At 48.9% G+C, this 25,781-nt stretch overlaps 1 protein-coding gene across 1 annotated transcript in view; it reads right to left on the bottom strand.

The window, feature by feature from the left end:
• The window catches only part of LOC138370457 (fibroin heavy chain-like), a 118,086-nt gene that overhangs the window by 55,920 nt on the left and 36,385 nt on the right, over window positions 1-25,781 (bottom strand). Inside the window, exons 12-21 of the mRNA XM_069334826.1 lie at window positions 25,245-25,390; window positions 22,735-23,266; window positions 22,105-22,358; window positions 20,290-20,803; window positions 17,646-17,807; window positions 15,821-16,099; window positions 11,925-12,052; window positions 6,769-7,338; window positions 3,208-3,705; window positions 422-845 (exon numbers count right to left, since the gene is read on the bottom strand). Of these exons, the coding sequence (XP_069190927.1) occupies window positions 422-845; window positions 3,208-3,705; window positions 6,769-7,338; window positions 11,925-12,052; window positions 15,821-16,099; window positions 17,646-17,807; window positions 20,290-20,803; window positions 22,105-22,358; window positions 22,735-23,266; window positions 25,245-25,390 (3,507 nt within the window). The remainder of the gene's footprint in view (window positions 1-421; window positions 846-3,207; window positions 3,706-6,768; window positions 7,339-11,924; window positions 12,053-15,820; window positions 16,100-17,645; window positions 17,808-20,289; window positions 20,804-22,104; window positions 22,359-22,734; window positions 23,267-25,244; window positions 25,391-25,781) is intronic.

Raw genomic sequence — 25,781 nt, 5'->3', positions numbered from 1 at the left:
CTAGCACCAGTGTGATAATTAACACCAGTGTGACCATTAACACCAGTGTGACCACTAGCACCTTTGTGATCACTAGCACCAGTATGACCACTAGCACCAGTGTGATGATTAACACCAGTGTGACCATTAACACCAGTGAGACCACTACCACCTGTGTGACCATTAACACCAGTGTGACCATTAACACCAGTGTGACCACTAGCACCAGTGTGACCACTAGCACCAGAGTGGCCATTAACACCAGTGTGACCACTAGCACCAGTGTGACCATTAACACCAGTGTGACCATTAACACCAGTGTGAACATTAACACCAGTGTGACCACTAGCACCAGTGTGACCGTTAACACTAGTGTGACCACTAGCAACAGTGTGACCACTTGCACCAGTGTGACCATTAACACCAGTGTTACCACTCGCACCATTGTGACCACTTGCATCAGTGTAACCACTTGCACCAGTGTGACCACTTGCACCAGTGTGACGACTAACACCAGTGTGACCACTAGCACCAGTGTGACCATTAACACCAGTGTGACCACTTGCACCAATGTGACCACTAGCACCAGTGTCGCCACTAGCAACAGTGTGACTACTAGCACCAGTGTGATAACTAGCACCAGTGTGATCAATAGCACCAGTGTGATCAATAGCACCAGTGTGTCCACTAGCAACAGTGTGATAACTAGCAACAGTGTGATCAATAGCACCAGTGTGATCAATAACACCAGTGTGATCAATAGCACCAGTGTGACCACTAGCGCCAGTGTGATCAATAACACCAGTGTGATCACTATCATCAGTATGATAATAGCACAAGAGTGAAAACTTCCACCAGTGTGACCACTACCACATGGGTGACCATTAGCACCAGTGTGACTACTAGCACCAGTGTGACCACTACCACCTGTGTGACCACTAGCACCAGTGTGACCACTACCACCTGTGTGACCACTTGCACCAGTGAGACCACTACCACCTGTGTGATCACTAGCACCAGTGTGACCACTAGCACCATGGTGACCACTACTATCTGTGTGACCACTAGCACCAGTGTGGCCATTAACACCAGTGTGACAACTACCACCTGTGTGACCACTAAAACCAGTGTGACCATTAACACCAGTGTGACTACTAGCACCAGTGTGACCACTACCACCTGTGTGACCACTAAAACCAGTGTGACCATTAACACCAGTGTGACCACTAGCACCAGTGTGACCACTACCACCAGTGTGATCACTAGCACCAGTAAGACCACTAGCACCAGTGTGATCATTAACACCAGTGTGACCATTAACACCTGTGTTACCACTAGCACCAGTGTGACCATTAACACCAGTGTGACCATTAACACCAGTGTGACCACTAGCACCAGTGTGACCACTAGCACAAGTGTGACCTCTAGCACCAGTGTGACCATTAACACCAGAATGACCACAAGCACCAGTGTGACCACTAGCACCAGTGTGATCAATAGCACCAGTGTGATCAATAGCACCAGTGTGACCACTAGCACCCGTGTGACCATTAACACCAGTGTGAACATTATCACCAGTGTTACCACTTGCACCAGTGCGACCACTTGCACCAGTGTGACCACTAACACCAGTGTGACCACTAGCACCAGTGTGACCACTAACACCAGTGTGACCACCATCACCAGTGTGACCATTAACACCAGTGTGACCACCAGCACCAGTGTGACCTCTAGCACCAGTGTGACCACTAGCACAAGTGTGATCATTAACACCAGTGTGACCACTAACACCAGTGTGACCACTAGCACCAGTGTGATCACTAGCACCAGTAAGACCACTAGCACCAGTGTGATCATTAACACCAGTGTGACCATTAACACCAGTGTTACCACTAGCACCAGTGTGACCACTAGCAACTTTGTGATCACTAGAACCAGTATGACCACTAGCACCAGTGTGATCATTAACACCAGTGTGACCATTAACACCAGTGAGACCACTACCACCTGTGTGACCATTAACACCAGTGTGACCACTAGCACCAGTGTGATCAATAGCACCAGTGTGATCAATAGCACCAGTGTGATCAATAGCACCAGTGTGATCAATAGCGCCAGTGTGACCACTAGCGCTAATGTGATCACTAGCACCAGTGTGATCACTATCATCAGTATCATAATAGCACAAGAGTGAAAACTTGCACCAGTGTGACCACTTGCATCAATGTGACCACTACCACATGGGTGACCACTAGAACCAGTGTGACTACTAGCACCAGTGAGACCACTACCACCTGTGTGACCACTAGCACCGGTGTGACCATTACCACCAGTGTGACCACTACCATCTGTGTGACCACTAAAACCAGTGTGACCATCAACACCAGTGTGACCACTAGCACCAGTGTGACCACTACCACCAGTGTGATCACTAGCACCAGTAAGACCACTAGCACCAGTGTGATCATTAACACCAGTGTGACCATTAACACCTGTGTTACCACTAGCACCAGTGTGACCATTAACACCAGTGTGACCATTAACACCAGTGTGACCACTAGCACCAGTGTGACCACTAGCACAAGTGTGACCTCTAGCACCAGTGTGACCATTAACACCAGAATGACCACAAGCACCAGTGTGACCACTAGCACCAGTGTGATCACTAGCACCAGTAAGACCACCAGCACCAGTGTGATCATTAACATCAGTGTGACCATTAACACCAGTGTTACCACTAGCACCAGTATGACCACTAGCACCTTTGTGATCACTAGCACCAGTATGACCACTAGCACCAGTGTGATAATTAACACCAGTGTGACCATTAACACCAGTGTGACCACTAGCACCTTTGTGATCACTAGCACCAGTATGACCACTAGCACCAGTGTGATAATTAACACCAGTGTGACCATTAACACCAGTGTGACCACTAGCACCTTTGTGATCACTAGCACCAGTATGACCACTAGCACCAGTGTGATGATTAACACCAGTGTGACCATTAACACCAGTGAGACCACTACCACCTGTGTGACCATTAACACCAGTGTGACCATTAACACCAGTGTGACCACTAGCACCAGTGTGACCACTAGCACCAGAGTGGCCATTAACACCAGTGTGACCACTAGCACCAGTGTGACCATTAACACCAGTGTGACCATTAACACCAGTGTGAACATTAACACCAGTGTGACCACTAGCACCAGTGTGACCGTTAACACTAGTGTGACCACTAGCAACAGTGTGACCACTTGCACCAGTGTGACCATTAACACCAGTGTTACCACTCGCACCATTGTGACCACTTGCATCAGTGTAACCACTTGCACCAGTGTGACCACTTGCACCAGTGTGACGACTAACACCAGTGTGACCACTAGCACCAGTGTGACCATTAACACCAGTGTGACCACTTGCACCAATGTGACCACTAGCACCAGTGTCACCACTAGCAACAGTGTGACTACTAGCACCAGTGTGATAACTAGCACCAGTGTGATCAATAGCACCAGTGTGATCAATAGCACCAGTGTGTCCACTAGCAACAGTGTGATAACTAGCAACAGTGTGATCAATAGCACCAGTGTGATCAATAACACCAGTGTGATCAATAGCACCAGTGTGACCACTAGCGCCAGTGTGATCAATAGCACCAGTGTGATCACTATCATCAGTATGATAATAGCACAAGAGTGAAAACTTCCACCAGTGTGACCACTACCACATGGGTGACCATTAGCACCAGTGTGACTACTAGCACCAGTGTGACCACTACCACCTGTGTGACCACTAGCACCAGTGTGACCACTACCACCTGTGTGACCACTTGCACCAGTGAGACCACTACCACCTGTGTGATCACTAGCACCAGTGTGACCACTAGCACCATGGTGACCACTACTATCTGTGTGACCACTAGCACCAGTGTGGCCATTAACACCAGTGTGACAACTACCACCTGTGTGACCACTTGCACCAGTGAGAACACTACCACCTGTGTGACCATTAACACCAGTGTGACCATTAACACCAGTGTGACCACTAGCACCAGTGTGACCACTAGCACCAGTGTGACCATTAACACCAGTGTGACCACTAGCACCAGTGTGACCACTAGCACCAGTGTGACCATTAACACCAGTGTGACCACTAGCACCAGTGTGACCGTTAACACTAGTGTGACCACTAGCACCAGTGTGACCACTTGCACCAGTGTGACCATTAACACCAGTGTTACCACTCGCACCATTGTGACCACTTGCATCAGTGTAACCACTTGCACCAGTGTGACCACTTGCACCAGTGTGACGACTAACACCAGTGTGACCACTAGCACCAGTGTGACCATTAACACCAGTGTGACCACTTGCACCAATGTGACCACTAGCACCAGTGTCACCACTAGCAACAGTGTGACCACTAGCACCAGTGTGATCACTATCATCAGTATGATAATAGCACAAGAGTGAAAACTTCCACCAGTGTGACCACTACCACATGGGTGACCATTAGCACCAGTGTGACTACTAGCACCAGTGTGACCACTACCACCTGTGTGACCACTAGCACCAGTGTGACCACTACCACCTGTGTGACCACTTGCACCAGTGAGACCACTACCACCTGTGTGATCACTAGCACCAGTGTGACCACTAGCACCATGGTGACCACTACTATCTGTGTGACCACTAGCACCAGTGTGGCCATTAACACCAGTGTGACCACTACCACCTGTGTGACCACTTGCACCAGTGAGAACACTACCACCTGTGTGACCATTAACACCAGTGTGACCATTAACACCAGTGTGACCACTAGCACCAGTGTGACCACTAGCACCAGTGTGACCATTAACACCAGTGTGACCATTAACACCAGTGTGACCACTAGCACCAGTGTGACCACTAGCACCAGTGTGACTATTAACACCAGTGTGACCATTAACACCATTGTGACCACTAGCACCAGTGTGACCTCTAGCACCAGTGTGACCACTAGCACCACTGTGATCATTAACACCATTGTGACCATTAACACCAGTGTGACCACTAGCACCAGTGTGATCACTAGCACCAGTAAGACCACTAGCACCAGTGTGATCATTAACACCAGTGTGACCATTACCACCAGTGTTACCACTAGCACCAGAGTGACCACTTGCACCTTTGTGATCACTAGCACCAGTATGACCACTAGCACCAGTGTGATCATTAACACCAGTGTGACCATTAACACCAGTGTGACCACTAGCACCTTTGTGATCACTAGCACCAGTATGACCACTAGCACCAGTGTGATCATTAACACCAGTGTGACCATTAACACCAGTGAGACCACTACCACCTGTGTGACCATTAACACCAGTGTCACCTTTAACACCAGAGTGACCACTAGCACCAGTGTGACCACTAGCACCAGTGTGACCATTAACACCAGTGTGACCACTAGCACCAGTGTGACCTCTAGCACCAGAGTGACCACTAGCACCAGTGTGATCATTAACACCAGTGTGACCATTAACACCAGTGTTACCACTAGCACCAGTGTGACCACTAGCAACTTTGTGATCACTAGAACCAGTATGACCACTAGCACCAGTGTGATCATTAACACCAGTGTGACCATTAACACCAGTGAGACCACTACCACCTGTGTGACCATTAACACCAGTGTGACCACTAGCACCAGTGTGATCAATAGCACCAGTGTGATCAATAGCACCAGTGTGATCAATAGCGCCAGTGTGACCACTAGCGCTAGTGTGATCACTAGCACCAGTGTGATCACTATCATCAGTATCATAATAGCACAAGAGTGAAAACTTGCACCAGTGTGACCACTTGCATCAATGTGACCACTACCACATGGGTGACCACTAGAACCAGTGTGACTACTAGCACCAGTGAGACCACTACCACCTGTGTGACCACTAGCACCGGTGTGACCATTACCACCAGTGTGACCACTACCATCTGTGTGACCACTAAAACCAGTGTGACCATCAACACCAGTGTGACCACTAGCACCAGTGTGACCACTACCACCAGTGTGATCACTAGCACCAGTAAGACCACTAGCACCAGTGTGATCATTAACACCAGTGTGACCATTAACACCTGTGTTACCACTAGCACCAGTGTGACCATTAACACCAGTGTGACCATTAACACCAGTGTGACCACTAGCACCAGTGTGACCACTAGCACAAGTGTGACCTCTAGCACCAGTGTGACCATTAACACCAGAATGACCACAAGCACCAGTGTGACCACTAGCACCAGTGTGATCACTAGCACCAGTAAGACCACCAGCACCAGTGTGATCATTAACATCAGTGTGACCATTAACACCAGTGTTACCACTAGCACCAGTATGACCACTAGCACCTTTGTGATCACTAGCACCAGTATGACCACTAGCACCAGTGTGATAATTAACACCAGTGTGACCATTAACACCAGTGTGACCACTAGCACCTTTGTGATCACTAGCACCAGTATGACCACTAGCACCAGTGTGATAATTAACACCAGTGTGACCATTAACACCAGTGTGACCACTAGCACCTTTGTGATCACTAGCACCAGTATGACCACTAGCACCAGTGTGATGATTAACACCAGTGTGACCATTAACACCAGTGAGACCACTACCACCTGTGTGACCATTAACACCAGTGTGACCATTAACACCAGTGTGACCACTAGCACCAGTGTGACCACTAGCACCAGAGTGGCCATTAACACCAGTGTGACCACTAGCACCAGTGTGACCATTAACACCAGTGTGACCATTAACACCAGTGTGAACATTAACACCAGTGTGACCACTAGCACCAGTGTGACCGTTAACACAAGTGTGACCACTAGCAACAGTGTGACCACTTGCACCAGTGTGACCATTAACACCAGTGTTACCACTCGCACCATTGTGACCACTTGCATCAGTGTAACCACTTGCACCAGTGTGACCACTTGCACCAGTGTGACGACTAACACCAGTGTGACCACTAGCACCAGTGTGACCATTAACACCAGTGTGACCACTTGCACCAATGTGACCACTAGCACCAGTGTCACCACTAGCAACAGTGTGACTACTAGCACCAGTGTGATAACTAGCACCAGTGTGATCAATAGCACCAGTGTGATCAATAGCACCAGTGTGTCCACTAGCAACAGTGTGATAACTAGCAACAGTGTGATCAATAGCACCAGTGTGATCAATAACACCAGTGTGATCAATAGCACCAGTGTGACCACTAGCGCCAGTGTGATCAATAGCACCAGTGTGATCACTATCATCAGTATGATAATAGCACAAGAGTGAAAACTTCCACCAGTGTGACCACTACCACATGGGTGACCATTAGCACCAGTGTGACTACTAGCACCAGTGTGACCACTACCACCTGTGTGACCACTAGCACCAGTGTGACCACTACCACCTGTGTGACCACTTGCACCAGTGAGACCACTACCACCTGTGTGATCACTAGCACCAGTGTGACCACTAGCACCATGGTGACCACTACTATCTGTGTGACCACTAGCACCAGTGTGGCCATTAACACCAGTGTGACAACTACCACCTGTGTGACCACTTGCACCAGTGAGAACACTACCACCTGTGTGACCATTAACACCAGTGTGACCATTAACACCAGTGTGACCACTAGCACCAGTGTGACCACTAGCACCAGTGTGACCATTAACACCAGTGTGACCACTAGCACCAGTGTGACCACTAGCACCAGTGTGACCATTAACACCAGTGTGACCACTAGCACCAGTGTGACCGTTAACACTAGTGTGACCACTAGCACCAGTGTGACCACTTGCACCAGTGTGACCATTAACACCAGTGTTACCACTCGCACCATTGTGACCACTTGCATCAGTGTAACCACTTGCACCGGTGTGACCACTTGCACCAGTGTGACGACTAACACCAGTGTGACCACTAGCACCAGTGTGACCATTAACACCAGTGTGACCACTTGCACCAATGTGACCACTAGCACCAGTGTCACCACTAGCAACAGTGTGACCACTAGCACCAGTGTGATAACTAGCACCAGTGTGATCAATAGCACCAGTGTGATCAATAGCACCAGTGTGTCCACTAGCAACAGTGTGATAACTAGCAACAGTGTGATCAATAGCACCAGTGTGATCAATAGCACCAGTGTGATCAATAGCACCAGTGTGACCACTAGCGCCAGTGTGATCACTAGCACCAGTGTGATCACTATCATCAGTATGATAATAGCACAAGAGTGAAAACTTCCACCAGTGTGACCACTACCACATGGGTGACCATTAGCACCAGTGTGACTACTAGCACCAGTGTGACCACTACCACCTGTGTGACCACTAGCACCAGTGTGACCACTACCACCTGTGTGACCACTTGCACCAGTGAGACCACTAGCACCTGTGTGATCACTAGCACCAGTGTGACCACTAGCACCATGGTGACCACTACTATCTGTGTGACCACTAGCACCAGTGTGGCCATTAACACCAGTGTGACCACTACCACCTGTGTGACCACTTGCACCAGTGAGAACACTACCACCTTTGTGACCATTAACACCAGTGTGACCATTAACACCAGTGTGACCACTAGCACCAGTGTGACCACTAGCACCAGTGTGACCATTAACACCAGTGTGACCATTAACACCAGTGTGACCACTAGCACCAGTGTGACCACTAGCACCAGTGTGACTATTAACACCAGTGTGACCATTAACACCATTGTGACCACTAGCACCAGTGTGACCTCTAGCACCAGTGTGACCACTAGCACCACTGTGATCATTAACACCATTGTGACCATTAACACCAGTGTGACCACTAGCACCAGTGTGATCACTAGCACCAGTAAGACCACTAGCACCAGTGTGATCATTAACACCAGTGTGACCATTACCACCAGTGTTACCACTAGCACCAGAGTGACCACTTGCACCTTTGTGATCACTAGCACCAGTATGACCACTAGCACCAGTGTGATCATTAACACCAGTGTGACCATTAACACCAGTGTGACCACTAGCACCTTTGTGATCACTAGCACCAGTATGACCACTAGCACCAGTGTGATCATTAACACCAGTGTGACCATTAACACCAGTGAGACCACTACCACCTGTGTGACCATTAACACCAGTGTCACCTTTAACACCAGAGTGACCACTAGCACCAGTGTGACCACTAGCACCAGTGTGACCATTAACACCAGTGTGACCACTAGCACCAGTGTGACCTCTAGCACCAGAGTGACCACTAGCACCAGTGTGATCATTAACACCAGTGTGACCATTAACACCAGTGTTACCACTAGCACCAGTGTGACCACTAGCACCTTTGTGATCACTAACATCAGTATGACCACTAGCACCAGTGTGATCATTAACACCAGTGTGACCATTAACACCAGTGTGACCACTAGCACCTTTGTGATCACTAGCACCAGTATGACCACTAGCACCAGTGTGATTATTACCACCAGTGTGACCATTAACACCAGTGAGGCCACTACCACCTGTGTGACCATTAACACCAGTGTGACCATTAACACCAGAGTGACCACTAGCACCAGTGTGACCACTAGCACCAGTGTGACCTCTAGCACCAGAGTGACCACTAGCACCAGTCTGATCATTAACACCAGTGTGACCATTAACACCAGTGTTACCACTAGCACCAGTGTGACCACTAGCACCTTTGTGATCACTAACACTAGTATGACCACTAGCACCAGTGTGATCATTAACACCAGTGTGACCATTAACACCAGTGTGACCGCTAGCACCTTTGTGATCACTAGCACCAGTATGACCACTAGCACCAGTGTGATCATTAACACCAGTGTGACCATTAACACCAGTGAGACCACAACCACCTGTGTGACCATTAACACCAGTGTGACCATTAACACCAGTGTGACCACTAGCACCAGTGTGACCACTAGCACGTGTGACCACTAGCACCAGTGTGACCACTAGCGCCAGTGTGACCACTAGCACCAGTGTGACCATAACACCAGTGTGACCACTAGCACCATTGTGACCACTACCACCTTTGTGACCACTAGCACCAGTGTGACCATTAACACCAGTGTGACCACTAGCACCAGTGTGACCATTAACACCATTGTGACCACTAGCACCAGTGTGACCACTAGCACCAGTGTGACCATTAACACCAGTGTGACCACTTGTACCAATGTGACCATTAACACCAGTGTGACCACTTGCACCAGTGTGACCACTAGCACAAGTGTAACCACTTGCACCAGTGTGGCCACTTGCACCAGTGTGACTACTAGCACAAGTGTAACTACTTGCACCAGTGTGACCACTTGCACCAATGAGAACACTACCACCTGTGTGACCATTAACACCAGTGTGACCATTAACACCAGTGTGACCACTAGCACCAGTGTGACCACTAGCACCAGTGTGACCATTAACACCAGTGTGAACATTAACACCAGTGTGACCACTAGCACCAGTGTGACCACTAGCACCAGTGTGACCATAACACCAGTGTGACCACTAGCACCATTGTGACCACTACCACCTTTGTGACCACTAGCACCAGTGTGACCATTAACACCAGTGTGACCACTAGCACCAGTGTGACCATTAACACCAGTGTGACCACTAGCACCAGTGTGACCACTAGCACCAGTGTGACCATTAACACCAGTGTGACCACTTGCACCAATGTGACCATTAACACCAGTGTGACCACTTGCACCAGTGTGACCACTAGCACAAGTGTAACCACTTGCACCAGTGTGACCACTTGCACCAGTGTGACTACTAGCACAAGTGTAACTACTTGCACCAGTGTGACCACTTGCACCAGTGTTACCACTAACACCAGTGTGACCACTAGCACCAGTGTGACCATTAATACCAGTGTGACCACTTGCACCAATGTGACCACTAGCACCAGCGTCACGACTAGCCCCAGTGTGACCACTAGCACCAGTGTGATAACTAGCACCAGTGTGATCAATAGCACCAGTGTGATCAATAGCACCAGTGTGATCAATAGCACCAGTTTATCCACTAGCAGCAGTGTGATAACTAGCACCAGTGTGTCCACTAGCACTAGTGTGATAACTAGCACCAGTGTGTTCAATAGCTCCAGTGTGATCAATAGCACCAGTGTGACAACTAGCACCAGTGTGATCACTATCATCAGTATGATAATAGCACAAGAGTGAAAACTTGCACCAGTGTGACCACTTGCACCAGTGTGACCACTACCACATGGGTGACCACTAGCACCAGTGTGACTACTAGCACCGGTGTGACCACTACCACCTGTGTGACCACTAGCACCAGTGTGACCATTAACACCAGTGTGACCACTACCACCTGTGTGACCACTTGTACCAGTGAGACCACTACCACCTGTGTGATCACTAGCACCAGTGTGACCACTAGCATCAGTGTGACCATTAACACCAGTGTGACCACTACCACCTGTGTGACCACTTGTACCAGTGAGAACACTACCACCTGTGTGACCACTTGCACCAGTGAGACCATTACCACCTGTGCGACCATTAACACCAGTGTGACCATTAACACCAGTGTGACCACTAGCACCAGTGTGACCACTAGCACGTGTGACCACTAGCACCAGTGTGACCACTAGCGCCAGTGTGACCACTAGCACCAGTGTGACCATAACACCAGTGTGACCACTAGCACCATTGTGACCACTACCACCTTTGTGACCACTAGCACCAGTGTGACCATTAACACCAGTGTGACCACTAGCACCAGTGTGACCATTAACACCAGTGTGACCACTAGCACCAGTGTGACCACTAGCACCAGTGTGACCATTAACACCAGTGTGACCACTTGTACCAATGTGACCATTAACACCAGTGTGACCACTTGCACCAGTGTGACCACTAGCACAAGTGTAACCACTTGCACCAGTGTGGCCACTTGCACCAGTGTGACTACTAGCACAAGTGTAACTACTTGCACCAGTGTGACCACTTGCACCAATGAGAACACTACCACCTGTGTGACCATTAACACCAGTGTGACCATTAACACCAGTGTGACCACTAGCACCAGTGTGACCACTAGCACCAGTGTGACCATTAACACCAGTGTGAACATTAACACCAGTGTGACCACTAGCACCAGTGTGACCACTAGCACCAGTGTGACCATAACACCAGTGTGACCACTAGCACCATTGTGACCACTACCACCTTTGTGACCACTAGCACCAGTGTGACCATTAACACCAGTGTGACCACTAGCACCAGTGTGACCATTAACACCAGTGTGACCACTAGCACCAGTGTGACCACTAGCACCAGTGTGACCATTAACACCAGTGTGACCACTTGCACCCATGTGACCATTAACACCAGTGTGACCACTTGCACCAGTGTGACCACTAGCACAAGTGTAACCACTTGCACCAGTGTGACCACTTGCACCAGTGTGACTACTAGCACAAGTGTAACTACTTGCACCAGTGTGACCACTTGCACCAGTGTTACCACTAACACCAGTGTGACCACTAGCACCAGTGTGACCATTAATACCAGTGTGACCACTTGCACCAATGTGACCACTAGCACCAGTGTCACGACTTGCCCCAGTGTGACCACTAGCACCAGTGTGATAACTAGCACCAGTGTGATCAATAGCACCAGTGTGATCAATAGCACCAGTGTGATCAATAGCACCAGTTTATCCACTAGCAGCAGTGTGATAACTAGCACCAGTGTGTCCACTAGCACTAGTGTGATAACTAGCACCAGTGTGTTCAATAGCTCCAGTGTGATCAATAGCACCAGTGTGACAACTAGCACCAGTGTGATCACTATCATCAGTATGATAATAGCACAAGAGTGAAAACTTGCACCAGTGTGACCACTTGCACCAGTGTGACCACTACCACATGGGTGACCACTAGCACCAGTGTGACTACTAGCACCGGTGTGACCACTACCACCTGTGTGACCACTAGCACCAGTGTGACCATTAACACCAGTGTGACCACTACCACCTGTGTGACCACTTGTACCAGTGAGACCACTACCACCTGTGTGATCACTAGCACCAGTGTGACCACTAGCATCAGTGTGACCATTAACACCAGTGTGACCACTACCACCTGTGTGACCACTTGTACCAGTGAGAACACTACCACCTGTGTGACCACTTGCACCAGTGAGACCATTACCACCTGTGTGACCATTAACACCAGTGTGAACACTAACACCAGTGTGACCACTGGCACCAGTGTGACCACTACCACCTGTGTGATCACTAGCACCAGCGTGACCACTAGCACCATGGTGACCACTACTATCTGTGTGACCACTAGCACCAGTGTGGCCATTAACACCAGTGTGACCACTACCACCTGTGTGACCACTTGCACCAGTGAGAACACTACCACCTGTGTGACCATTAACACCAGTGTGACCATTAACACCAGTGTGACCACTAGCACCAGTGTGACCACTAACACCAGTGTGACCATTAACACCAGTGTGAACATTAACACCAGTGTGACCACTAGCACCAGTGTGACCACTAGCACCAGTGTGACTATTAACACCAGTGAGACCATTAACACCAGTGTGACCACTAGCACCAGTGTGACCTCTAGCACCAGTGTGACCACTAGCACCACTGTGATCATTAACACCATTGTGACCATTAACACCAGTGTGACCACTAGCACCGGTGTGATCACTAGCACCAGTAAGACAACTAGCACCAGTGTGATCATTAACACCAGTGTGACCATTAACACCAGTGTGACCACTAGCACCTTTGTGATCACTAGCACCAGTATGACCACTAGCACCAGTGTGATCATTAACACCAGTGTGACCATTAACACCAGTGAGACTACTACCACCTGTGTGACCATTAACACCAGTGTCACCATTAACACCAGAGTGACCACTAGCACCAGTGTGACCACTAGCACCAGTGTGAACATTAACACCAGTGTGACCACTAGCACCAGTGTGACCTCTAGCACCAGAGTGACCACTAGCACCAGTGTGATCATTAACACCAGTGTGATTATTAACACCAGTGTTACCACTAGCACCAGTGTGACCACTAGCACCGATGTGATCACTAACATCAGTATGACCACTAGCACCAGTGTGATCATTATCACCAGTGTGACCATTAACACTAGTGTGACCACTAGCACCTTTGTGATCACTAGCACCAGTATGACCACTAGCACCAGTGTGATCATTAACACCAGTGTGACCATTAACACCAGTGAGACCACTACCACCTGTGTGACCATTAACATGAGTGTCACCATTAACACCAGAGTGACCACTAGCACCAGTGTGACCAATAGCACCAGTGTGACCTCTAGCACCAGAGTGACCACTAGCACCAGTGTGATCATTAACACCAGTGTGACCATTAACACCAGTGTTACCACTAGCACCAGTGTGACCACTAGCACCTTTGTGATCACTAACACCAGTATGACCACTAGCACCAGTGTGATCATTAACACCAGTGTGACCATTAACACCAGTGTGACCGTTAACACCAGTGTGACCACTAGCACCAGTGTGATCAATAGCAGCAGTGTGATCAATAGCACCAGTGTGATCATTAACACCAGTGTGACCATTAACACCAGTGTGACCGTTAACACCAGTGTGACCACTAGCACCAGTGTGATCAATAGCACCAGTGTGATCAATAGCACCAGTGTGTCCACTAGCAACAGTGTAATAACTAGCAACAGTGTGATCAATAGCACCAGTGTGATCAATAGCACCAGTGTGATCAATAGCACCAGTGTGACCACTAGCGCCAGTGTGATCACTAGCACCAGTGTGATCACTATCATCAGTATGATAATAGCACAAGAGTGAAAACTTCCACCAGTGTGACCACTACCACATGGGTGACCATTAGCACCAGTGTGACTACTAGCACCAGTGTGACCACTACCACCTGTGTGACCACTAGCACCAGTGTGACCACTACCACCTGTGTGACCACTTGCACCAGTGAAACCACTACCACCTGTGTGATCACTAGCACCAGTGTGACCACTAGCACCATGGTGACCACTACTATCTGTGTGACCACTAGCACCAGTGTGGCCATTACCACCAGTGTGACCACTACCACCTGTGTGACCACTTGCACCAGTGAGAACACTACCACCTGTGTGACCATTAACACCAGTGTGACCATTAACACCAGTGTGACCACTAGCACCAGTGTGACCACTAGCACCAGTGTGACCATTAACACCAGTGTGGCCATTAACACCAGTGTGACCACTAGCACCAGTGTGACCACTAGCACCAGTGTGACTATTAACACCAGTGTGACCATTAACACCATTGTGACCACTAGCACCAGTGTGACCTCTAGCACCAGTGTGACCACTATCACCACTGTGATCATTAACACCATTGTGACCATTAACACCAGTGTGACCACTAGCACCAGTGTGATCACTAGCACCAGTAAGACCACTAGCACCAGTGTGATCATTAACACCAGTGTGACCATTACCACCAGTGTTACCACTAGCACCAGTGTGACCACTAGCACCTTTGTGATCACTAGCACCAGTATGACCACTAGCACCAGTGTGATCATTAACACCAGTGTGACCATTAACACCAGAGTGACCACTAGCACCTTTGTGATCACTAGCACCAGTATGACCACTAGCACCAGTGTGATCATTAACACCAGTGTGACCATTAACACCAGTGAGACCACTACCACCTGTGTGACCATTAACACCAGTGTCACCTTTAACACCAGAGTGACCACTAGCACCAGTGTGACCACTAGCACCAGTGTGACCATTAACACCAGTGTGACCACTAGCACTAGTGTGACCTCTAGCACCAGAGTGACCACTAGCACCAGTGTGATCATTAACACCAGTGTGACCATTAACACCAGTGTTACCACTAGCACCAGTGTGACCACTAGCACCTTTGTGATCACTAACATCAGTATGACCACTAGCACCAGTGTGATCATTAACACCAGTGTGACCATTAACACCAGTGTGACCACTAGCACCTTTGTGATCACTAGCACCAGTATGACCACTAGCACCAGTGTGATTATTACCACCAGTGTGACCATTAACACCAGTAAGGCCACTACCACCTGTGTGACCATTAACACCAGTGTGACCATTAACACCAGAGTGACCACTAGCACCAGTGTGACCACTAGCACCAGTGTGACCTCTAACACCAGAGTGACCACTAGCACCAGTGTGATCATTAACACCAGTGTGACCATTAACACCAGTGTTACCACTAGCACCAGTGTGACCACTATCACCTTTGTGGTCACTAACACTAGTATGACCACTAGCACCAGTGTGATCATTAACACCAGTGTGACCATTAACACCAGTGTGACCGCTAGCACCTTTGTGATCACTAGCACCAGTATGACCACTAGCACCAGTGTGATCATTAACACCAGTGTGGCCATTAACACCAGTGAGACCACAACCACCTGTGTGACCATTAACACCAGTGTGACCATTAACACCAGTGTGACCACTAGCACCAGTGTGACCACTAGCACCAGTGTGACCACTAGCACCAGTGTGACCACTAGCACCAGTGTGACCACTAGCACCAGTGTGACCATTAACACCAGTGTGATCATTAACACCAGTGTGACCACTAGCTCCAGTGTGACCACTAGCACCAGTGTGACCACTAGCACCAGTGTGACCATAACACCAGTGTGACCACTAGCACCATTGTGACCACTACCACCTTTGTGACCACTAGCACCAGTGTGACCATTAACACCAGTGTGACCACTAGCACCAGTGTGACCATTAACACCAGTGTGACCACTAGCACCAGTGTGACCACTAGCACCAGTGTGACCATTAACACCAGTGTGACCACTTGCACCAATGTGACCATTAACACCAGTGTGACCACTTGCACCAGTGTGACCACTAGCACAAGTGTAACCACTTGCACCAGTGTGACCACTTGCACCAGTGTGACTACTAGCACAAGTGTAACTACTTGCACCAGTGTGACCACTTGCACCAGTGTTACCACTAACACCAGTGTGACCACTAGCACCAGTGTGACCATTAATACCAGTGTGACCACTTGCACCAATGTGACCACTAGCACCAGTGTCACGACTAGCCCCAGTGTGACCACTAGCACCAGTGTGATAACTAGCACCAGTGTGATCAATAGCACCAGTGTGATCAATAGCACCAGTGTGATCAATAGCACCAGTTTATCCACTAGAACCAGTGTGATAACTAGCACCAGTGTGTCCATTAGCACTAGTGTGATAACTAGCACCAGTGTGTTCAATAGCTCCAGTGTGATTAATAGCACCAGTGTGACAACTAGCACCAGTGTGATCACTATCATCAGTATGATAATAGCACAAGAGTGAAAACTTGCACCAGTGTGACCACTTGCACCAGTGTGACCACTACCACATGGGTGACCACTAGCACCAGTGTGACTACTAGCACCGGTGTGACCACTACCACCTGTGTGACCACTAGCACCAGTGTGACCATTAACACCAGTGTGACCACTACCACCTGTGTGACCACTTGTACCAGTGAGACCACTACCACCTGTGTGATCACTAGCACCAGTGTGACCACTAGCATCAGTGTGACCAATAACACCAGTGTGACCACTACCACCTGTGTGACCACTTGTACCAGTGAGAACACTACCACCTGTGTGACCACTTGCACCAGTGAGACCATTACCACCTGTGTGACCATTAACACCAGTGTGACCACTAACACCAGTGTGACCACTAGCACCAGTGTGACCACTACCACCTGTGTGATCACTAGCACCAGCGTGACCACTAGCACCATGGTGACCACTACTATCTGTGTGACCACTAGCACCAGTGTGGCCATTAACACCAGTGTGACCACTACCACCTGTGTGACCACTTGCACCAGTGAGAACACTACCACCTGTGTGACCATTAACACCAGTGTGACCATTAACACCAGTGTGACCACTAGCACCAGTGTGACCACTAGCACCAGTGTGACCATTAACACCAGTGTGAACATTAACACCAGTGTGACCCCTAGCACCAGTGTGACCACTAGCACCAGTGTGACCATAACACCAGTGTGACCACTAGCACCATTGTGACCACTACCACCTTTGTGACCACTAGCACCAGTGTGACCATTAACACCAGTGTGACCACTAGCACCAGTGTGACCATTAACACCAGTGTGACCACTAGCACCAGTGTGACCACTAGCACCAGTGTGACCATTAACACCAGTGTGACCACTTGAACCAATGTGACCATTAACACCAGTGTGACCACTTGCACTAGTGTGACCACTAGCACAAGTGTAACCACTTGCACCAGTGTGACCACTTGCACCAGTGTGACTACTAGCACAAGTGTAACTACTTGCACCAGTGTGACCACTTGCACCAGTGTTACCACTAACACCAGTGTGACCACTAGCACCAGTGTGACCATTAATACCAGTGTGACCACTTGCACCAATGTGACCACTAGCACCAGTGTCACGACTAGCCCCAGTGTGACCACTAGCACCAGTGTGATAACTAGCACCAGTGTGATCAATAGCACCAGTGTGATCAATAGCACCAGTGTGATCAATAGCACCAGTTTATCCACTAGCACCAGTGTGATAACTAGCACCAGTGTGTCCACTAGCACTAGTGTGATAACTAGCACCAGTGTGTTCAATAGCTCCAGTGTGATCAATAGCACCAGTGTGACAACTAGCACCAGTGTGATCACTATCATCAGTATGATAATAGCACAAGAGTGAAAACTTGCACCAGTGTGACCACTTGCACCAGTGTGACCACTACCACATGGGTGACCACTAGCACCAGTGTGACTACTAGCACCGGTGTGACCACTACCACCTGTGTGACCACTAGCACCAGTGTGACCATTAACACCAGTGTGACCACTACCACCTGTGTGACCACTTGTACCAGTGAGACCACTACCACCTGTGTGATCACTAGCACCAGTGTGACCACTAGCATCAGTGTGACCATTAACACCAGTGTGACCACTACCACCTGTGTGACCACTTGTACCAGTGAGAACACTACCACCTGTGTGACCACTTGCACCAGTGAGACCATTACCACCTGTGTGACCATTAACACCAGTGTGAACACTAACACCAGTGTGACCACTAGCACCAGTGTGACCACTACCACCTGTGTGATCACTAGCACCAGCGTGACCACTAGCACCATGGTGACCACTACTATCTGTGTGACCACTAGCACCAGTGTGGCCATTAACACCAGTGTGACCACTACCACCTGTGTGACCACTTGCACCAGTGAGAACACTACCACCTGTGTGACCATTAACACCAGTGTGACCATTAACACCAGTGTGACCACTAGCACCAGTGTGACCACTAGCACCAGGGTGACCATTAACACCAGTGTGAACATTAACACCAGTGTGACCACTAGCACCAGTGTGACCACTAGCACCAGTGTGACTATTAACACCAGTGAGACCATTAACACCAGTGTGACCACTAGCACCAGTGTGACCTCTAGCACCAGTGTGACCACTAGCACCACTGTGATCATTAACACCATTGTGACCATTAACACCAGTGTGACCACTAGCACCAGTGTGATCACTAGCACCAGTAAGACCACTAGCACCAGTGTGATCATTAACACCAGTGTGACCATTAACACCAGTGTGACCACTAGCACCTTTGTGATCACTAGCACCAGTATGACCACTAGCACCAGTGTGATCATTAACACCAGTGTGACCATTAACACCAGTGAGACCACTACCACCTGTGTGACCATTAACACCAGTGTCACCATTAACACCAGAGTGACCACTAGCACCAGTGTGACCACTAGCACCAGTGTGAACATTAACACCAGTGTGACCACTAGCACCAGTGTGACCTCTAGCACCAGAGTGACCACTAGCACCAGTGTGATCATTAACACCAGTGTGACCATTAACACCAGTGTTACCACTAGCACCAGTGTGACCACTAGCACCGATGTGATCACTAACATCAGTATGACCACTAGCACCAGTGTGATCATTATCACCAGTGTGACCATTAACACTAGTGTGACCACTAGCACGTTTGTGATCACTAGCACCAGTATGACCACTAGCACCAGTGTTATCATTAACACCAGTGTGACCATTAACACCAGTGAGACCACTACCACCTGTGTGACCATTAACACCAGTGTCACCATTAACACCAGAGTGACCACTAGCACCAGTGTGACCACTAGCATCAGTGTGACCTCTAGCACCAGAGTGACCACTAGCACCAGTGTGATCATTAACACCAGTGTGACCATTAACACCAGTGTTACCACTAGCACCAGTGTGACCACTAGCACCTTTGTGATCACTAACACCAGTATGACCACTAGCACCAGTGTGATCATTAACACCAGTGTGACCATTAACACCAGTGTGACCGTTAACACCAGTGTGACCACTAGCACCAGTGTGATCAATAGCACCAGTGTGATCAATAGCACCAGTGTGTCCACAAGCAACAGTGTAATAACTAGCAACAGTGTGATCAATAGCACCAGTGTGATCAATAGCACCAGTGTGATCAATAGCACCAGTGTGACCACTAGCGCCAGTGTGATCACTAGCACCAGTGTGATCACTATCATCAGTATGATAATAGCACAAGAGTGAAAAATTCCACCAGTGTGACCACTACCACATGGGTGACCATTAGCACCAGTGTGACTACTAGCACCAGTGTGACCACTACCACCTGTGTAACCACTAGCACCAGTGTGACCACTAGCACCATGGTGACCACTACTATCTGTGTGACCACTAGCACCAGTGTGGCCATTAACACCAGTGTGACCACTACCACCTGTGTGACCACTTGCACCAGTGAGAACACTACCACCTGTGTGACCAATAACACCAGTGTGACCATTAACACCAGTGTGACCACTAGCACCAGTGTGACCACTAGCACCAGTGTGACCATTAACACCAGTGTGGCCATTAACACCAGTGTGACCACTAGCACCAGTGTGACCACTAGCACCAGTGTGACTATTAACACCAGTGTGACCATTAACACCATTGTGACCACTAGCACCAGTGTGACCTCTAGCACCAGTGTGACCACTAGCACCACTGTGATCATTAACACCATTGTGACCATTAACACCAGTGTGACCACTAGCACCAGTGTGATCACTAGCACCAGTAAGACCACTAGCACCAGTGTGATCATTAACACCAGTGTGACCATTACCACCAGTGTTACCACTAGCACCAGTGTGACCACTAGCACCTTTGTGATCACTAGCACCAGTATGACCACTAGCACCAGTGTGATCATTAACACCAGTGTGACCATTAACACCAGTGTGACCACTAGCACCTTTGTGATCACTATCACCAGTATGACCACTAGCACCAGTGTGATCATTAACACCAGTGTGACCATTAACACCAGTGAGACCACTACCACCTGTGTGACCATTAACACCAGTGTCACCTTTAACACCAGAGTGACCACTAGCACCAGTGTGACCACTAGCACCAGTGTGACCATTAACACCAGTGTGACCACTAGCACCAGTGTGACCTCTAGCACCAGAGTGACCACTAGCACCAGTGTGATCATTAACACCAGTGTGACCATTAACACCAGTGTTACCACTAGCACCAGTGTGACCACTAGCACCTTTGTGATCACTAACATCAGTATGACCACTAGCACCAGTGTGATCATTAACACCAGTGTGACCATTAACACCAGTGTGACCACTAGCACCTTTGTGATCACTAGCACCAGTATGACCACTAGCACCAGTGTGATTATTACCACCAGTGTGACCATTAACACCAGTAAGGCCACTACCACCTGTGTGACCATTAACACCAGTGTGACCATTAACACCAGAGTGACCACTAGCACCAGTGTGACCACTAGCACCAGTGTGACCTCTAACACCAGAGTGACCACTAGCACCAGTGTGATCATTAACACCAGTGTGACCATTAACACCAGTGTTACCACTAGCACCAGTGTGACCACTAGCACCTTTGTGGTCACTAGCACCTTTGTGGTCACTAATACTAGTATGACCACTAGCACCAGTGTGATCATTAACACCAGTGTGACCATTAACACCAGTGTGACCGCTAGCACCTTTGTGATCACTAGCACCAGTATGACCACTAGCACCAGTGTGATCATTAACACCAGTGTGACCATTAACGCCAGTGAGACCACAACCACCTGTGTGACCATTAACACCAGTGTGACCATTAACACCAGTGTGACCACTAGCACCAGTGTGACCACTAGCACCAGTGTGACCACTAGCACCAGTGTGACCACTAGCACCAGTGTGACCACTAGCACCAGTGTGACCACATGCACCAGTGTGACCATAACACCAGTGTGACCACTAGCACCATTGTGACCACTACTACCTTTGTGACCACTAGCACCAGTGTGACCATTAACACCAGTGTGACCACTAGCACCAGTGTGACCATTAACACCAGTGTGACCACTAGCACCAGTGTGACCACTAGCACCAGTGTGACATTAACACCAGTGTGACCACTTGCACCAATGTGACCATTAACACCAGTGTGACCACTTGCACCAGTGTGACCACTAGCACAAGTGTAACCACTTGCACCAGTGTGACCACTTGCACCAGTGTGACCACTAGCACAAGTGTAACTACTTGCACCAGTGTGACCACTTGCACCAGTGTTACCACTAACACCAGTGTGACCACTAGCACCAGTGTGACCATTAATACCAGTGTGACCACTTGCACCAATGTGACCACTATCACCAGTGTCACGACTAGCCCCAGTGTGACCACTAGCACCAGTGTGATAACTAGCACCAGTGTGATCAATAGCACCAGTGTGATCAATAGCACCAGTGTGATCAATAGCACCAGTGTATCCACTAGCACCAGTGTGATAACTAGCACCAGTGTGTCCACTAGCACTAGTGTGATAACTAGCACCAGTGTGTTCAATAGCTCCAGTGTGATCAATAGCACCAGTGTGACAACTAGCGCCAGTGTGATCACTAGCACCAGTGTGATCACTATCATCAGTATGATAATAGCACAAGAGTGAAAACTTGCACCAGTGTGACCACTTGCACCAGTGTGACCACTACCACATGGGTGACCACTAGCACCAGTGTGACTACTAGCACCGGTGTGACCACTACCACCTGTGTGACCACTAGCACCAGTGTGACCATTAGCACCAGTGTGACCACTACCACCTGTGTGACCACTTGTACCAGTGAGACCACTACCACCTGTGTGATCACTAGCACCAGTGTGACCACTAGCATCAGTGTGACCATTAACACCAGTGTGAACACTAACACCAGTGTGACCACTAGCACCAGTGTGACCACTAGCACCACTGTGATCATTAACACCATTGTGACCAATAACACCAGTGTGACCACTAGCACCAGTGTGATCACTAGCACCAGTAAGACCACTAGCACCAGTGTGATCATTAACACCAGTGTGACCATTAACACCAGTGTGACCACTAGCACCTTTGTGATCACTAGCACCAGTATGACCACTAGCACCAGTGTGATCATTAACACCAGTGTGACCATTAACACCAGTGAGACCACTACCACCTGTGTGACCATTAACACCAGTGTCACCATTAACACCAGAGTGACCACTAGCACCAGTGTGACCACTAGCACCAGTGTGAACATTAACACCAGTGTGACCACTAGCACCAGTGTGACCTCTAGCACCAGAGTGACCACTAGCACCATTGTGATCATTAACACCAGTGTGACCATTAACACCAGTGTTACCACTAGCACCAGTGTGACCACTAGCACCGATGTGATCACTGACATCAGTATGACCACTAGCACCAGTGTGATCATTATCATCAGTGTGACCATTAACACTAGTGTGACCACTAGCACCTTTGTGATCACTAGCACCAGTATGACCACTAGCACCAGTGTGATCATTAACACCAGTGTGACCATTAACACCAGTGAGACCACTACCACCTGTGTGACCATTAACACCAGTGTCACCATTAACACCAGAGTGACCACTAGCACCAGTGTGACCACTAGCACCAGTGTGACCTCTAGCACCAGAGTGACCACTAGCACCAGTGTGATCATTAACACCAGTGTGACCATTAACACCAGTGTGACCGTTAACACCAGTGTGACCATTAGCACCAGTGTGACCACTTGCACCAGTGTGACCACTAGCACCAGTGTGACCATTAACACCAGTGTGACCACTAGCACCAGTGTGACCATTAACAACAGTGTGACCACTTGCACCAGAGTTAGCACTTGCACCAGTGTGACCACTTGCACCAGTGTGACCACTAGCACCAGTGTGACCATTAGCACCAGTGTGACCACTTGCACCAATGTGACCACTAGCACCAGTCTCACCACTAGCACCAGTGTGATCACTAGCACCAGTGTGACCACTAGCACCAGTGTGACCATTAACACCAGTGTGACCACTCGCACCAATGTGACCACTAGCACCAGGGTCACCATTAGCACAAGAGTGACCACAAGCACAAGTGACAATTAACACCATGGTGACCACTTGCACCAATGTGACCACTAGCACCAGTGTGACCACTAGCACCATTGTGATAGCACCAGTGAGATCAATAGCACCAGAATGATCACTAGCACCAGTGTGATCAATAGAACCAGTATGATCAATAGCACCAGTGTGAGAGCTAGCACCAGTGTCATCAATAGCAGCAGTATGATCACTAGCACCAGTGTGATCAATAGCACCAGTTTGACCACTAGCACCAGTGTGACCATTAACACCAGTGTGAACATTAACACCAGTGTTACCACTAGCACCAGTGCGACCACTTGCACCAGTGTGACCACTAGCACCAGTGTGACCATTAACACCAGTGTGACCACTAGCACCAGTGTGACCACTAACACCAGTGTGACCACCAGCACCAGTGTGACCACTACCACCAGTGTGACCATTAACACCAGTGTGACAATTAACATCAGTGAGACCACTACCACCTGTGTGACCATTAACACTAGTGTGACCACTAGCACCAGTGTGACCACTAGCACCAGTGTGACCATTACACCTGTGTGACCATTAACACCAGTGTGACCATTAACACCAGTGTAACCACTAGCATCAGTGTTACCATTAACACCTGTGTGACCATTAACACCAGTGTGACCATTAACACCAGTGTGACCATTAACATCAGTGAGACCACTACCACCTGTGTGACAATTAACACCAGTGTGACCATTAACACCAGTGTGACCACTAGCACCAGTATGACCATTAACACCAGTGTGACTATTAACACCAGTGTGACTACTAGCACCAGTGTGATCAATAGCACCAGTATGATCACTAGCACCAGTGTGATCAATAGCACCAGTGTGATCAATAGCACCAGTGTGACCACTAGCACCAGTGTGACCATTAACACCAGTGTGAACATTAACACCAGTGTTACCACTAGCACCAATGCGACCACTTGCACCAGTGTGACCACTAGCACCAGTGTGACCATTAACACCAGTGTGATCACTAGCACCAGTGTGACCGTTAACACCAGTGTGACCACTAGCACCAGTGTGACCACATGCACCAGTGTGACCATT

Source organism: Procambarus clarkii, chromosome 32, assembly GCF_040958095.1.
Source record: "Procambarus clarkii isolate CNS0578487 chromosome 32, FALCON_Pclarkii_2.0, whole genome shotgun sequence".
Taxonomy (NCBI): Eukaryota; Metazoa; Arthropoda; class Malacostraca; order Decapoda; family Cambaridae; genus Procambarus; species Procambarus clarkii.
The sequence above is the reverse complement of the archived record's forward strand: the minus strand, read 5'-3'. Positions and strand labels throughout refer to the sequence as shown.